Source organism: Gorilla gorilla, chromosome 13, assembly GCF_029281585.2.
Source record: "Gorilla gorilla gorilla isolate KB3781 chromosome 13, NHGRI_mGorGor1-v2.1_pri, whole genome shotgun sequence".
NCBI lineage: Eukaryota > Metazoa > Chordata > Mammalia > Primates > Hominidae > Gorilla > Gorilla gorilla.
Window position 1 is genome coordinate 132,023,243 of NC_073237.2, and position 17,150 is coordinate 132,040,392.

Genomic DNA, 17,150 nt, shown 5'->3' on the forward strand with positions numbered 1-17,150 from the left:
ACCCTGGCCTGCTGATGGAAGCCTCCAGAAAGACCCCACAGATCAGGCCAGGCCCTCCCCAGCCAGGGCTTCGGAGCCTCCCTGATGGGCTGGGTGCATTTCCTGTAAACCTAACCGGACCCTCAGCCAGGACCTCTGGCTGGGAGCTGACTTCACAGCGAGCTTATGGGGAGCGGGCACTCAACTAAGCTCTTTCCTTTATTACCTGACTCCGTCCTCGGAGCACCCTGCACAGACCATGGCATCCCTGCCCGCTCTCTATCTTTGGAGAGAAAACAGAAGCTCAGTGGGTGGAACTTGGGACTGGCCACATTCCGTGGTTGGGGGACAGGGGCGGGGCGTCACTCCTAGAGCTAACCCTGCAGCACCAGCCCAGAGTAGCCCCCCAGTGTCCATCTAAGAACCCTGAGGCCAAGCCAGTGGTCACCCTGAGGCCAGCTGTACTCCCCACACCAGACTCCAGACTCCCTGGAAGCTGGGGCCTGCAGCAGTCAGGTAGCCTCTCCTTGGCCCCATGCAGCCCCAGGCAGGAGGAAGGAGGGCAGGGCGGGGGCGGGGTACAGAGGCAGGTGCCACATTCAAGGGCTGGCAGGCATCTCTGTGCGGCTGCAGCAGGGAGGGAGGGAGTGGGGAAGGGGTAGACCACAGGGGCTTTGTGGCCTGGAGATCTGCACTTAATCCAGATGGCAAAGGAGGACCCAAAGACGGGCAAGCAGGGAGCACCTGACCCGACCCCACGCTGGCCTATGGACACACAGGGGCAGGAGGATGGGGCAGGAGAGAGGCTCATGGCGTGGCCTGGGAGTGGCTCCAGGATTGGAGAGAGGGGGCTGATGGGAGACGTTTGCAGTAAGCAGGAACAAGGGACAGACGCCCCGTGACGAGTGCCTGGCATGTGCCGAGTGCCATCCCAGAGCTGGTCTGTGTCACCCCCTCCACCCTCCCCACACCCGGGCAGGCCCCACCATGAGCATGAGGTGAACAGAGATGTGAGAGTGATCCTGGCATTCGTGGCTCCAGCAGCCGGTGGACAAACACACTGGGGCTCAGGGGGCCTGGGGAGGAGGGACTGCAGGCCTGAATGAGCCCACGTCTTCCTCTGCCCTCTTCTCAGCCCCCCTCAGGCACAGGCCTCATCCCAGAATCCAGGACAGAGGTGCAATGCGGTTAAACTGCCCCGACAGCCACTCCACACCCAGTCCAAACAACAGCTTCGCAACACTTTAGACATGGGGCGGAGCCCAGAGGCGGCGTCATTCCTGGGGTGGGATTGCAGAACTTTTAGGTGGCGGGTGGGACGGTGGGACGGTGGGACGGTGGGGTGGGTCCGGGCAGCGCAGAGGAGGGAGCTGGCTAGGGACGCTCTCCCTTCCCCGGAGTCATGGCCCTGGAGAAAGGCCCGCTCCTGCTGCTGGCCCTTGGCCTGGGCCTGGCGGGTGCCCAGAAGGCTCTGGAAGAGGTGCCGGTACAGCCGGGCTTCAATGCGCAGAAGGTACGTGTCATGGGTCCAGTCCCCAGACTCAGGCCTGGAACAACGGCTTGAGTGTCACATTGAGGAGGTGCAGGGGGTGGGGCAGACAGGGGGTGCCGGGGTTCAGGTCCTGCCTGACCCTGCAGCAGCTCTGGATGGTGAGCTGCACCTGGGTCCAACCCAGGCGGGAGCGGGCTCTGTCCGCCCGCGCAGCCAGCACCAGCGGCCACTGATTAACCTCGGGGCCTTTCCCTCTCTCCGGGCTGCGGAAGCTACAGCACAACAGCAGGTCGCAGGAGAAGGCTGCAGGGCGGCGGCCAGAGAAACAGAGCGCCCAGACACTGGGCACAGGCAGGGAGCAGGGTCCCAGGAGACCCAGCCAAGCAGGGGAGGGGTTCACCCTGGGTGACACGAAGAGGCCAACCCTGGATACAGGGAGGGTCCCAGCTCCTCCTCCCTGTGTGGCCCCTGGGGTCCTGGTGCTGCTGGTGGGAGTGCAGGGATGGAGGGACACCCAGCACAGCACCAGACCCTCCCCTCTGCCCTCCCTGACCAGGGGAACAGAGCTTGGACCAGGCAGAGGCAGGGATGCAGGGCTGAGGGAAGTGGGGGCAGCAAGTGGGGAAGGGGACTGGACAGAGACCTGAGACAAGGGGACGGGAGGTGACTCTTCCCAAGAAGTAAGCACAGCTTATCCTCCACCTGGACCCACAGATGGGCATTTGCCAATAGAGACCAGGAAGGGGGAACGTTTGCCAGTGCAGCCCCCTGGGAGGGGCACGACCACCTGCTGACCATGCTCAGTGCCGAAGCTGGGGCCTGAGAGCCCAGAGGGTGGCCTGCTGGGGCTACACAGCAGGGCACTAGCCAGCCTCTCCTGCCCCGGCCCACGCCCCTGCAGGTGGAGGGGGTGCCACACAGCCGGGCACTAGCCAGCCTCTCCTGTCCCGGCCCACGCCCCTGCAGGTGGAGGGGGTGCCACACAGCCGGGCACTAGCCAGCCTCTCCTGTCCCGGCCCACGCCCCTGCAGGTGGAGGGGGTGCCACACAGCCGGGCACTAGCCGTCCTCTCCCGACCCGGCCCCGCCACACAGCCGGGCGCTAGCTGGCCTCCTCTGCCCCGGCCCACACCCCTGCAGGTGGAGGGGCGCTGGCTCACCCTGCAGCTGGCAGCCAACCACGCAGACCTGGTCTCCCCGGCCGACCCCCTGAGGCTCGCTCTCCACTCCATCCGGACCAGGGACGGCGGGGATGTGGACTTCGTGCTGTTCTGGAAGTAAGCACGGCTCCTGCTGCCCCTCTTAGACGCTCATTCTCAGACCCAGGGACCCCCGAGCAACAGTGACAGTGTTCAGAGCCAGAGGAACACATCACACCAAGCTGAGGCCCAAGACCCCGCTCCAAGAGGGGTAAGCTCGGAAGCTGCCAGAGGCAGGCGGGCAGGAAACACACAGCCCGGCCCCGGAGGCAACGTCCAGTCCCAGCAGACACGCCCAGTGGGCCACGGGCCTGTGTTCCAGCTGTGAAGGAAGCCCGGGTCTGGAGTTTTAAATGTGCGATCTCCAGTGTTTGAAAGTTGCCTAATCCCAACATCCCTCTCCCAAGGACCACAGCCACCCCGGGCCCACACTCCTTCCGGCCCCGATGTAAGCCAGGGAATCCCGAGGACGGCTGCGCTGTCAGCAAAAGAAAATCAGCCCTGGGGACAAGCTACGCTGAGCGCAGTGACGCCGACAACAAGCTTCCATTATTCCGCCTGCACCCTCAGCTCCGAAGGCAGTTAGACCCACATCCTAGCAGACGCTCAGTTGTAGACACACCGCGCGGTGGCCTGCAGAGTCCCAGGGGTTGGTGGGCACCCACCCCAAATGAGAAACTGAAGACCCCGGAGCAAGGGGCATGGGAGTGAGGGGGGCTCTGTCTATGCACGGAGGCAGGAGCATGGGGGCAAGGGGCCTCTGTCTATGCACAGAGCCAGAGCAAGTGGGGACAGGCAGGACAGTCAGAGTCCCAGTCCCCAAAACCTGGAGCTCAGAGCCAAAGCCAGACTGGGACCAATCCGTTCCAGGAGGCTTGGTGTCATCCCAGAAGTGAGGAAGACTCCACTTCGTCACTCCAGTCCCATCCCCAGCACCCCCTGGGCATCGCCACCTCCTGGCTGCATGACCCTGGTGCCTGTGCCAGGACGAGGCTGCCCTTGAGCCTGGGGAGCTGACGCCCCGGGGAGGACAGGAGGGCTCTCAGCTGGTGGCAGCCACAGTGTCCCCTGGTGGAGAGCCCTGAGAGGGCCACCACGTCCTGGGAAAGGGCAACAGGACACAGTTGGAGGCTGACCAGGCCCTGGTTCCTTTCTCTTTTCCCAGGGGAGAAGGGGTGTGTAAAGAAACAAACATCACCGTCCATCCAACCCAGTTGCAAGGCCAGTACCAAGGCTCGTGTGAGTGCCCCTGTCCGGGATCTGGGCTGGGCTCTGAGTGGGGAGGGGCGAGCAAGGGACACTCGGATGTCCAGTCCTGGCCGCAACACTCAGAAGGGGTTGTCGGCTTTGGGGAAAGACCGGGTGCTGGAAGGAAGCTATGCATCCTCTTGGTGGCACTGCAATGTCCACAGGGCATGGGGGGGTCCAGGGCCTGGGGGACGGAGGAGAGAGGCATCATGCATCACCTGGCCCGGGGTCTCCAACAGTTGAGGGCGGCAGCATGCACGTATGCTTCGTCAGCACCGACTACAGCAACCTCATTCTTTACGTGCGCTTTGAGGATGCTGAGATCACCAACCTGTGGGTGCTGCTGGGTAAGTGGCCAGCTCTCCCCAGCACTGGCAGGTGCAGTGCCTCAGACCCCAGACATGAGGGTGGAGCTGCTGGACACTCCCGGGTCTGAGCAGAGACTTGCTGTCCTGTCTGGGAGGGGGCCTTCTGTGCAGGGTGTTCTGAGGGCACAGGCAGCCTTGGGCCGAGATGCAGCTGAGCGCTTCCTCCGACACATGCCCCTCAGGGAGGGTGTCCCCACGCAGGACGTGCACTGCGGGCCTGCTACAAGGCGGGCACCGCTCTGGGCGCTGCACTGGGAGCTTGAATTATCAGTGGATAAAACTGAGAAAACACCTTCCTTGTCTTCCTCCTTATCAAGCAATGTCTCGGGGATCCTGTGGGGCTCCTGATAGTAAAAGCACCGTGAGAGAAGGGCTCGAAGGGCACAGGGGATGGACTGGGGGACATCGAGGGGCTGCAGTGTCCTGAAGATGAGGTGGAGATAGATGGGGCTGGGGGCATTTCAGGGCAGAGGATCAGCCGGAGCCCGAGCCCAGGATGGGGTGGGGGAGCAGGGCAGCAGCAGCCGAGAGGCCCCAGGGCCGAGAAGGTCGAGGGGGTGGGAGGGGTGGCACCAGGCCGGAACTTGGGACCCTCTGGGGGTCTCCACTGAGGCAGGCCAGGCCTGACTCCCTCCTTCCAGGGGCATTTTACCTGCCGTGCTCAGAACAGACCTGTGTTTAGAGGAGGCAAGGTTGGGGCCAGTGCAATCAGAGCTGGCCGGGCCTGGGAAGTCGCAGAGGGGGTGCTGCCGTGGTCCGAAGAGCCCCCAGCCTGTGTCGTGGCAACTTAGTGGTGGGGTGGCCGATGCCCAGGGCCTCTGCCTCCCCGTTGTTCTCTGCAGAGGAGGAGGAGGACAGAAAAGACAGAGGCTCCAGGCCTCAGCCCCTCACTGTCAGCCCCTCTGATTCCAGCGAGAAGAATGCTGGAGGACCCCAAATGGCTGGGAAGATACTTGGAGTACGTGGAGAAATTCCACCTGCAGAAAGCCCCGGTCTTCAACATAGATGGTGAGCACTGCCCCCCAGCCACATCCTGGAGCCGGACGGGAAGAGGGCCTGAGGGTCTGGGGCCTCGTCTTCCCCGCCAGCGCCACTGAGGGTATAGCCCATCCCCACTCCCCTTACGGCCAGGCCTGTGCCGGCTGCTTCAGGGGCTGCCGGATCTTACCAGCCCCACGTGACACAATGATATGGGTCCGATGCCATCTCCACTCTACAGATGTGGCTCAGAGACGTTCAGTAACAAGGCCAAGTTGCACAGCCAGGAGGAGGAGCTGGAAGGGATGCAGATCTCCAGCCTCCTGAGCCAAGTGCCCAGCCAGCCTCTCCCCTCTGCTGCCTCCCAACGCATCATTCAGTCAATCAACAAACACACGGGCCAGGCCTGTTCTGGGAGTTTGGGATTCACTTAGAACAAGACAGACACATCATCCAGCCCTAGTGCAGGTTACATTGTAGCAGGCATTGTAATTACCTGATTTGTTAGAGGCAAGGGCTATGGGGGTGGGAGTGGGGGCTAGAGCAGGGTTTGAGGAGCGTGACCGTGCTGTGTGAGCACGGGCAGCCAGGGTGGGTGGCCCTGAGATGAGGTGGGGGAGGAAGGCTCCCTGGAAGATGGGTCATGCAGATGGAACAGGAGCCAAGCAGAGGAGGGCAGGGATGAGATCCAAGGCTGAGAGGGGCAGTGGGTGGGGCCTTGTGGGCCCCCAAGGGGACTGGGTTTCCACAGAGCACAGGGCCCTGGCAGGACATAGCCAACATGGGGAGGCAGAAGGCCCGGTGATGCCAGTGAGGGACGGCTGTTTTGTGCTATGTGATTGATTTATTGATTGATTGATTTCAAAATGAATGAGTGAAGTCCTCAGAATCACCACCTTTTTCTTTTCTGCTCCACAGGCCCATGTCCCCCACCCTGAGTCTAGGTCTGGCGGCTCTGGAGTCTTCCTGCCTGGGCCCCTCATCCCTCTGCTGCCCTCAGCCTCCCTTCCACCTACTTCACCTTGGCTTGTGGCCTGGACTGTCCCCAGGTCCCCCGGAAGCCCTTTTGCATCTCAGGGACTCAAGGAAGCTCCCCAGCTGAGCCTAACCCTGCCTCTCTCCTGGTCCCCTCCCCTGCTGGGAAGGCCTCTTCCCTCTGTGCGTCTCCAGGTCCTGCCAACCACCTGCCAACTAACAGCCAAGGGCCAGCAGTGTGCCCCAGCCTGGCCTGTGGGCTTGGAGCACACCCAGGGTGGTGAGGAGGGGGCACATGGCCCCCTGAGCTCCTGCCCGCAGCGCCAGAGGCCTCCAAAACTTATACAATGAGTGGAGCACTGTAGTCCCAGGTGCCTCCGATGCACCCCGCCCCCCAGGGCTGTTGGGGTGGCCCTCAAGTGTCCTTCAGGAACATGACCCCACGGAGGCTGTTCTCAGACTCCAGCTCCCCTCCACTGTGACCCACCTCACCTGGGTCTGCTGGGGACCCTCCAGAGAGGTGGCCTCCATGCTCCGTGAGCAAACGCATATGTCCCCACTGAGGTCCAAGAGCCCTAAGTGAGCCCAGCTCCAGACCCTGCTCTCTGCAGAAGCCCAGCGGGGCTGCCAGGTAAACACAGACGGCTGTACCTGTGTGGCAGGTGAGACCAGCCAACGCCCACTCCTCGGAGCCCAGGATTCTGAAGGGCGGCGCCCACTTCTGCTCCCGGTGAGCCAGGGCCGCCCATCGGCAGGGCAGGCTCTGAGGAAATTGGGTCAGGGACTCAATACTTGTCATCTGGAACTCCCAAGACAGGTATGGCCAGAGGCTGCCCCGAAAACGCCTCCAGTGAGGCCTTCTCCCCCTTCTCCCCCTTCTCCCGTCTCCCCCATCTCCCCCTTCTCCCCCTTCTCCCCCTACTCCCCTTCTCCCCTTCTCCCCTTCTCCCCCGTCTGCCCAGTATCCCCCTTCTCCCCCTTCTTCCCCTACTCCCCCTTCTCCCCTTCCCCCTCTACTCCCCCTTCTCTCCCTACTCCCCTGTCTCCCCCGTCTCCCCCGTCTCCCCCTTTTCCCCCACTCCCCCTTCTCCCCCATCTCCCCCGTCTCCCCCGTCTCCCCCTTTTCCCCCACTCCCCCTTCTCCCCCATCTCCCCCATCTCTCCCATCTCCCCCATCTCCCCCTTCTCCCCCTACTCCCTCTTCTCCCCCATCTCCCCCGTCTGCCCAGTCTCCCCCTTCTCCCCCTTCTCTCCCTTCTCCCCCACGTGGGAAAAACACAATGGAACGAAACCCAGAGCTGGTGATGAAGCTGGTGACGAAGCCCCACGGTTCTCCTGCAAACCAACAAGCCCAGCTGGAAAAACACAAGCAAAAACGACAATCACAAAGCACACGTTTAACAAGAGGTTTATGGAATTTGTAAGACCATAAAAAATAGCCTTTTCTGCGGCCCTAAAATGACCGGGATAAATAGCGACGTGAGAGTGCTGTGTCTCTCTCAACATCGCAGAGTTGATAACCTCAGCTTCACCCACAGACTTCAGCAATTCAATTACTCTTCCAGTGGGATTTTTCCCCAAACTGCGGATCTGAATCTAAAATTTACATGAAGGAACAAAAGTTTGGAAACATTTTTAAAAGAAGCGTCATGCAGATGGATCTACCATTCTACCCTAATATAAAACAGCAATGATGAGAAGCATGTGACATTAGCTTGGGGCAGAACAACAGCAATGAAACTGGGTATCAAGTCAAGGAATGAACCCGAATATATACAACAACTTCAGAGACAGTACAAATGGCCTGTCCTAAAAAAGCATTATTTATTCAATAACTAGTGTTGAGGGAAATGGGCAAGACAGAAAGGGGGAAATAAGATTAGCTATCTCACCCTACACATTACCTTAAAATTCATTCCTGATCAAGTCTGAATAAAAGGAAACCTTGAAACTTCTATATTTTCTATAACTTGAGGATGGGATGCCTACACAGACAGTATCAACACCACGGGAAAGGATGAGAGCTTTAAACTCGGCTCATCAAAGACATCATCAACACAATCAAAATGGAAAGAACAATCTGAAATTAACATTTGCAGCAAATGTGACGAAGGGTTCATATCACATATGTAAATACATATGTAAATCAAAACTCCTTGAAGGGCTGGGCATGGCGGCTCATGCCTGTAACCCCATCGCTGTGGAAAGCCGGGGGCCAAATGATAGCTTGAGACCAGCCTGGGCAACATAGCAAGACCCTGTCTCTACCAAAGGAAAAAAAAAAAAAAAACCTTAACAAAAAGTAGCCCCAGACAAAAAGAAAATAAAAAGAAAAAAGAAAAAAAATTAGCTGGGCATTGTGATATGCGCCTATAGACGCAGCTACTTGGGAAGCTAAGGCTGGCAGATTCCTCGAGCTCAGGAGTTTGAGGCTGCAGTGAGCCATGGTATCACACCGCTGCACTCCAACTTGGGCAACAGAGTGAGATCCTGTCTCTAAAAGAAAAAAAAGCACTGAGCAAAAGATAGAAAAAAAAGGATATTTGCATAGATCAAAAGGCTGATTAAAAGAAGGTTTGACTTCATAAGTAGTCAAATAAAAAAAAGAGAGGTTATTTTTGCTCATCAAATTGGCAAAATTAAACTTCTTTTAGAAATCAATTTAGCACCCACCATGAGGGAGGCACACGCTGGCTGGTGGGGACAGATGTTGGCTTTTCCAGATGACCTGGTTTCTAAGTCTCCTAAGCAGGCTTGCCTTGGGACCTGGAAGTTCTCAACATTGGCAAGCTTACCTGTTGTTCTGCCATGCAAATCAAGACATTTACAATGCTTTAATATTGATTCCATAATTTTTAAAGATAAAACTTCAGAAGCCTTCTCAGTAAGTCTTCTAGCCTTATCCATAAATTGGCAGGGAAAAAAAAAAGTTTTGTTTAGTTCAGTACACCCCACCCTTTCCAGATCTGGCCCAGGTAATTACTAATACTGTATACATAGGGTTTGTGGCTAACGTAAGATCTATTTTCATCCTTTCGAAACTTTCATAGATTTTTTTTTAAAAACTGAGAGCTACTCTGTGAGAGGCAAGAATGAGTCTCCGAAAAGATCACCTTCTTTTAGTCAAAGGAGATGACAGCAAAAAAGAGGGAGGGTGAGCTAAGCCTTGACAGATAGGTTCTTTAAGATGGTCCCTGGCATGAACTGGGCATGAGGGGGAGGCTGGGTGACATAACAAAGGGGACCCTGAGGTGGTAGCCCCAGGTGTAATTCTGAACCCAGGGAGGCTTTTCTCAGCCTCCGTCTTCCATCCCACGAAACGGTGGTCAGCGCTCCTTGCAATCTGGTGTTTGAACTGCTGTTATTTTTGGGACACCTACTGGAATAGTTTGCTCAGGCCACCGTAAAAGAGTACGACTGACTGGGCTGGGCAGCGTCAACAACAGCAATGTGTGTCATCAGAGTCCTGGAGGCTGCAAGTTCAAGATCAAGGTGTTACAGGGTTGGCTCCTCCTGAGGCCTCAATCCTCAGCTTGCAGACACCTCTTCTCCCTGTGTCCTCACAGTCGTCCCTCTATGTGTCTGTGTCCTCATCTCTTAATAAGGACACCAGTCCTGTGGGATTAGGGCCCACCTCAGTGACCTCATTTTACCCTAATGACCTCTTTAACGGCCCTATCTCCAGACACAGTCACATTCTGAGGTACGGAGTTAGGACCTCAGCATAGTAATGGGGTGGGCTGTGACACTTACTAAAGCTGTTCATAGCTGCCACTGCCCACAGACTTAGGAACACTCTCCCTGTGTGACACACAAAGCGTCTGGTGGAGATGCTGGCTCCCTGACCACCACAGAGCTCAGGTGACCGTCTTCCTTGTCACTTTTAGCACCCTGAACATGCACTCCTAGCACACAGCCTCAACCTCTGCCAGAGTGTGGGCTGCCAGGGACACAGGTGTTCCAAACTCTTTTCTATCCCTGTCTGCATCTGGCAGAGCACCTTTACCCCTGAGCTCAGTAAATATCTTTTTTAAAAAAATAAAATACCTACAGATTTTTTTTTTTGAGATGGAGTTTCACTCTTGCCACCCAGGCTGGAGTGCAATGTCTCAATCTCGGCTCACTACAACCTCCGCCTCCCAGGTTCAAGCGATTCTCCTGTCTCAGCCTCCTGAGTAGCTGGGATTACAGGCATGCGCCACCACACCCAGCTAATTTTTTGTATTTTTAGTAGAGATGGGGTTTCACCATGTTAGCAAGGCTGGCTGGTCTCGAACTCCTGACCTCAGGTGATCCGCCTGCCTCGGCCTTCCAAAGTGCTGGGATTACAGGCATGAGCTACCACAACCGGACAATATCTATAGCTTTTTAACAAAAGGAACTGAATATCTCACTTTGAAACCGTAATAGTAAGAGGTGGCTTTGGCTGGATTCCTCTAGCTCACCTGTGTCGAATCACACACCGGACAGACTGAGACAATAGGCGAGGTCGACCACAAGCCACACATATCCCAGTGTGGAAAAACACAGTGACTACTCAGTGAGTGGCCTGGCATTCATTTTTTCCTTTGCGTGAACTACTTTTCCATTTTATGAATGTTTTTTCTCAACTAGAGTCTTTCTCCGTTAAAAATATTCATTCTATGTCAAATGTATTTTCACATTGTCTACAATACATAGATAATAACATTACTGTGTATTAACATTAAGTAATTATCCTTTTATTCTTTATCCTACATTAGCCAAATAAGATGGCTCAAAATGGCAAGAAGAAACATTTATTTGGGAAGGATGTAAATTTGTATGTCTCTAAAAAATGGAAGGTTTTAAGACTTCCCTCACTTATAAGAAATTGCCGTGATTCATTTATTCGTCATACACCTCATGGCGTAATTCATAATTTCCTCTGGGAATCATGTGCGACCTTGACGTATTGGATCTGTGGAGGAGGAGAAAATGCAAGATCCCAGCTGTATTCTGGTGATAACAGCTTGGTGGGTTTATTGAGGTAAAAATATTTGTTAAGGTGCTTTTCAGAGGTGCTATTGAGTCCATTTTTGATGTCATGAATAACTCCGTTCAGATATTCTTTGATGAAGTCTAAAATATTATGGGGTGTGCCACCAACCATCAAGCTGCCATAATAGAAATCTCCCTGTCCAAACGGGATGCAAGCTGCTGAGATCGGCCTCCTCTCGTAAGGGAAGTTCTCGGTGTTTCTGAAATACCACCAGGCGTGGAGCTGGGCCACCAACGGGCCCAGGGTCTCCACCCCGAACTTGTTCTGGAAGACCTGGTTGGCAGCCATGCTGAAGAGGAAGTCCACCTCGTCCCGGATGCGACTGGCGATGTGTTCACCCAGGCTCTTCACATGCACCAGGGGGCCGTCGAGCCACCACCTCTCGGTGCCCACTTTAAATGCTTTGAACGTTCGAAGAGGACTGGGCTGTATGTCAGGCAGCTGGAAGAAGGCGTCCACCGTGATGTAGAAGATCATTCGGTAGCCTGTCAGGAAGTGCTTATTTGCGGAGTGTAGGAACGGCCTCAGGTACTCCTCTGCAAACCTAGGAAACACACACTGGGGAAGAAACTTACTTTTCTCTTTTTTCTTTTCTTTCTTTTTCTTTTTTTTTTTTTTTTTTTTGAGATGGAGTCTCGCTCTGATGCCCAGGCTGGAGTGCAGTGGCGTGATCTCGGCTCACTGCAACCTCCACCTCCCGGGTTCAAGCAATTCTCCTGCCTCAGCCTCCCAAGTAGCTGGGATTACGGGCGCCTGCCACCACGCCTGGGTAATTTTTTATTTTTTTTTTTGTATTTTTAGTAGAGATGGTATTTCACCATGTTGGCCAGGCTGGTCTCGAACTCCTGACCTCAGGTGATCCACCCACCTTGGTGTCCCAAAGTGCTGGGATTACAGGCATAAGCCACTGTGCCTGGCCGACACTTACTTTTCTAAACATGATCAGGAGAAGAGGCGGCTGAATGCACTCACATAAGTGTCTCTGATGCTAAGGAACTCGGGATGTACAAGCATGGAAGAGTCGGGCCCACAGCTTCAGCTGAGTTGGTGAGTGGGAAGGAATGTCCTGACCTGGAGGGCCTGAGAAAAGCCACCATGTTTTGGAATGGCTGTTGTGAAGAAAGGGAGCAGGAGCTAAATGGGTATGAGTCAAAAGGTTCCCACTGGTGTTAAGGACTCGGCCATCGACAGAGAAACCCAGCACACCTTTTGTACAGGACAGCCAGAAATTGAAGGAAATCATGTCTATAGTAGACCATCTCCAAGACAAAGGGCCTTAAATCGGCTTAGGTCAGCAAACTACAAAAGAAACAGGATATACTAGGCCCACATTTAAACAGCCAATGCCTGCTTGTCGGCCTCCTGCCTTAGTTGCCCTCACCCAAACCAAAAAAGTTTAGTCTAAAACTTTACTAGTCTGCAAAATAGCTCACTTTGTCTGTTCTTATCAGCCTGCTCAGCTACTTAGGTCACAAGTCAGATACTTGAAGAGCCCCTGAGCTCACCAGGATTGCAATGCATCGTGGGCTGCAACAAAATGCAGCAAGACCACCCTAAAGAAAACACCTAAAGCCCTGCCCAACAACAAATAGGCGACGTCTGGGAAGATTGTGACCCCAAGTACTCAGCCTATGAGGAACTGGGGGAGGGACCTGTGCACTAGGGGATACATTGCAGTTGAAACTGTGCTGGGTGTGCCTGCCCATCAGACATCCGATCTTGCAAGACTGTCACTAAAAGTCTCACTTTCACTGTTCTCCAGGTCTCTGAGTCCCTTATTTGGGTTTGGACAGGTAAGTTTGTTTCTCCCCAGAAATCGTGGCTATTGTTATCACTAATTATGCTTAATTATGGTTGGCTCTTTGGAGGTTAAAGACTCGTGAATGCTGATCCACATTTTCCCAAAATAAAAAAGGGCAAAGGTGAGTGGCACCTACCTGCCAGTAGCAAAGACGGCCAGGCCCACAGTGATATTCCGCCTTCTGTAATGTTTTTCCAGGACCCGCCTGTCGAAAGTCCCTTCCCATAGGATGGGAGCGAGCCAGTCTGTTTTGGTTATAACATCAGGGCGTTTTCTGTGGAACAAGAGCCAAGTTAAACAGGGAGTGCTTTACTGAGGCGCCGGCAGCAGTTGCCGAGCAGTAATGCCTAATGCTTAGAGAGCACCTACTGCGCGCCCAGCTCCGTGTTTGAGTGCATTATCCCACTGGATTCATCCTTGCAACGCCCTATGCAATGAGCGCCACCACCCCCTGATCTCCATGTGGGGAACCAGAGGCACACACGGTTGAGTAAGTTGCCTGACACTGCAGTTAACACGTGGGGATGCCACATCCAGCCCACCTGGCTCCTGGGTTTGTGCGTTCCTCCCCCAGCCACTGCCTTTGAGCCCAGGAGCTGCCTTTTCCAAGCTCTGACTACAGCTCAAAATTAGGCAGCCGGGAGTCAGAACACTCTCCAATCATTCGCTGAAGCCAGGATGGGAGGCAGGAGATCACTTCCCTTACACGATGCCTTTATTTTTCCCTCCTTCTCTGCTTTATTTTTCTCTCTCCCCTTTTCCTACAAGTTTCTGGGGATGCCCTTTTTTTCAGCTTCTCCCTCATGCTTTAGGCCCACCAGTGCAATCCAGCAGAAATGAGAGATGAGTCCAAAACCGGAGAGAGCCATCCGATTTGCCTTCAATACAACAAAACAACAGCAGGATTTAAGATAGGCTATTCAACATCTGAAAATCAATGAATGTAAACCACCATATTGAAAGCTAGAGAAGATCAATCACACGCTCAACTCGGAAAAAGCACCCTACAAAGTTCAATGTCCATTCATGATAAAAGCTCCCAGAAAAAAAAGTAATAGAGGGGAATCGCCTCAACTTGACAAAGAACATCTACAAATATCCTACAGCGCACACACTTCATAGTGAAAGACTGAATGCTTTCTCCCTACAATGAGGAACGTGGCAGTACCAACATAGTGATGGCAGTTCTAGCCACTGCAATAAGGCAAGAAAATGAAATAAAAGCCAGCAGATTGGGAAGGAAAAAAACAACACCGTCCCTATTTGCAGATTACATAATTGTCTACATAGAAAATCCTAAGGAATCTAAAAAAAAAAACAGTATCTCCTAGAACTAACAAGTGAACTCAGCAAAGTTTCAGGATACAAGATCAGCATATTAAAAATTAATCTCATTACTATGAACAATGAACATGCAGAAAGTAATATTTAAAACACATACTATTTACAGTTTCTCCAAAGAAAATGAAATACTTTGATATATCACTACCCAAAAGCAGTCACTCCCCATTCCCTTCTCCCTACAATCCCTGCAACAACTCATCTACTTTCTGTCTCTGTAGATTTGCCTGTTCTGGAAATATGGCTGAATAATATTCCATTGGATGGCTAGACCACATTTTTGCTTATATGTTCATTAGTTGATGAACACTTGAGTTATTTACACTTTCTGGCTATTACAAATACTACTATTAAAATTCATATGTGAGTTTTTGTGTGAAGATAGGTTTTTAATTCTCTTGGGTATATATCTAGAGGTAGAATTGTTGGGTCATATGGTAATTCTATAAAAATTTTATAGAATTCTATAATTCTATAAAAGCTAATTCACTTTTTGAGGAACTGACAAACTGTCTTCCATAAAGGCTGCACCATTTTACATTCCCACCAAAAGTATATGAAATTTCAAATTTCTCCACATCCTCACCAACACTTTTTTGTTATCTTTTTTATTCCAGCCATCCTACTTTATACATCTTTATACATCATAGAGTGTGAAGTGCTATCTCATTGTGACCTTAATTTGCATTTCCCTGAAGACTAATTATGTTGAGCATCTTTTCATGTGCTTATTGGCCATTAGTATATCTTCTTTGGAGAAATGGCTATTCAGATCCTTTGCCCATTTTAAATTACTATTTGTCATTTTGTTGTTTAATGATAAGAATTATTTATATATTCTGGATATTAGGCCCTTATCAGATATATGAATTGCAAATGTTTTTCCCATTCTGTGGGTTGTCTTTTCATTTTCTTGATAATGTCCTTTGATTCATGAAAGTTTTTAGTTTTGATGAAGTCCACTTTACCTATTTTTTATTGTTGTTGTACTTTTGACTCCTCAAGTTGAGGAAGTTCCCTTCCATTTCTAGTTTGTTGGGTATTTATATTTTTTTTAAGTGTCAAATTTTGTCAAATGCTTTTTCTGCATCTATTGAGATGATCCTGTGGTTTTTATATTCTGTATTCTATTAATACAGTGTATTACATTAATTGATTTTCATACATTAAACCAACCTTGCATTCCTGGAATAAATCCCACTATGTAGTTTATGGTGTATAATCCTTTTTTATATGTTGCTGGATTCAGTTTTCTATAATAGTATTTTGCTGAAAAGTTCTGCATTTATATTCATATGGGATATTGGTCTGTAGTTTTCTTGTGATACCTTTGTCTGGTTTTGATATCAGGGTAATACTGGTGTAGAATGAGTTGAAAAACACTCCTTTCTCTTTTAATACTTTGAAGAGTTTGTGAAAGATTGATATTAATTCTTCTTTAGCATTTGACATAGTTTACCAATGACATTTTGTATTTCTGGGCTTTTCTTTGTAGAAAGTTTTTATTACTAATTCAATGTATTTACTTATTATAGCTCTATTCAAATTTTCCCTTTCTTCTTTAGTCTTTCTAGGAATTTCTTCATTTCATATAGGTTATTTAATTTCTTGGCATACAATTAATCACAGTATTCGCTTATAATCCTTATTATTTCTGGAGGTTGGTGGTCTTGTCCCCTCTTTCACTCCTGATTCTAGTAATTTCAGTTCTCCCTTTTTAGCTAAGTCAATCAAGTTACACTTTTGGCAAATTTGTTTATCTTTTCAAAAAACCAATTTTGGTTTTGTTCATTTTCTCTATTATTCTTCCATTTTCTATTTAATTGATTTGCTCTTCTTTTTTTCCTGTGCTTGCTTTAGTTTTATTTTGTTCTTCTTTTCTGATTTTCTTAATGTATAAATTTTCCTTAATGTATAAAGTTTAAGACCAGACTGGTCAACACAGCAAGACCTCATCTCTACAAAAAAATTTAAAAATTAGGAGGTTATTGACTTGAGATCTTTCATTTTAATGAAGGCATTTATAGCTATAAATTTCTCAGTAAGCACTGTTTTCGCTGCATCCCATAAGTTTGGCATGTAGTGTTTTTATTTTCAATCACCTTAAAATTTTTTAATTTCCCTTGTGATTCTTTTTTGATTATTTAGGAGTGAACTGTTAAATTTCCACACATCTATAAATTACCCAAATTACTTTCTGTTATTGATTTTTAATTTTAGAATTTAGAAAAAAATGATCAAAGAACATACTTTGTATGATTCCAATCATTTGAATTTACTGAGATTTTATTGTGCAACATATGGCTTATCCTGGAGAATGTCTCATGTGCACTTGAGAGTATTCTTCTCTTGTTAGGTGGTTCTATAGATGTTTGTGAGGCCTAGTCTGTAGTATTTTTAAGCCTTCTATTTGCTTGTTGATTAGTTGTTCTGTCTCTTATTGAAAGTGAAGTATTGAAGTCTCCATCTATTCTTGTTGAATTGTCAATTTCTCGCTTCAATTCTGTCAGTTTTTGCTTCATATGTTTTAGGACTGTTATTAGATGCAAATGTTTATATATTTGTTGTATCTTATTGATGGATTGATCCTTTTGTCATTATAAAATGCCCCATTTTTTTTCTGTAGTAACAATTTTTGTCTTTGTCTATTTTGTCTGATATTTGTATAGAGCCACTTTGGCTCTCTTTTGGTTGCTGTTTGTATGGTATACACTTTTCATTTCTTTTAGTTAAACCAATTTGTGTCTTTG

At 50.6% G+C, this 17,150-nt stretch overlaps 2 protein-coding genes across 3 annotated transcripts; one reads left to right on the forward strand and one right to left on the reverse strand.

The window, feature by feature from the left end:
• The first annotated feature begins 1,324 nt into the window (after positions 1 to 1,324).
• LOC129524593 (lipocalin 1-like) lies at positions 1,325 to 7,238 on the forward strand. 2 transcript variants are annotated; one of them, XM_055350643.2, is made up of 6 exons: positions 1,325 to 1,492; positions 2,611 to 2,747; positions 3,835 to 3,908; positions 4,157 to 4,264; positions 5,198 to 5,293; positions 6,182 to 7,238. In XM_055350643.2, exons 1-6 carry the CDS (start codon positions 1,382 to 1,384, stop codon positions 6,199 to 6,201), a joined length of 546 nt encoding a protein of 181 aa, XP_055206618.1. In that variant the 5' UTR covers positions 1,325 to 1,381; the 3' UTR covers positions 6,202 to 7,238. The 2 variants fall into 2 exon arrangements, with proteins under 2 accessions (XP_055206618.1, XP_055206619.1); XM_055350644.2 differs by lacking the exon at positions 4,157 to 4,264 and having other exon boundaries at positions 1,332 to 1,492.
• A 3,258-nt stretch (positions 7,239 to 10,496) lies between these two features.
• Positions 10,497 to 13,591, reverse strand: GLT6D1 (glycosyltransferase 6 domain containing 1). The gene is made up of 2 exons (XM_063696867.1): positions 13,196 to 13,591; positions 10,497 to 11,802 (listed from the first exon to the last, which is right to left on the reverse strand). Exon 2 carries the CDS (start codon positions 11,733 to 11,735, stop codon positions 11,133 to 11,135), a length of 603 nt encoding a protein of 200 aa, XP_063552937.1. The 5' UTR covers positions 11,736 to 11,802; positions 13,196 to 13,591; the 3' UTR covers positions 10,497 to 11,132.
• Positions 13,592 to 17,150: the final 3,559 nt, after the last annotated feature.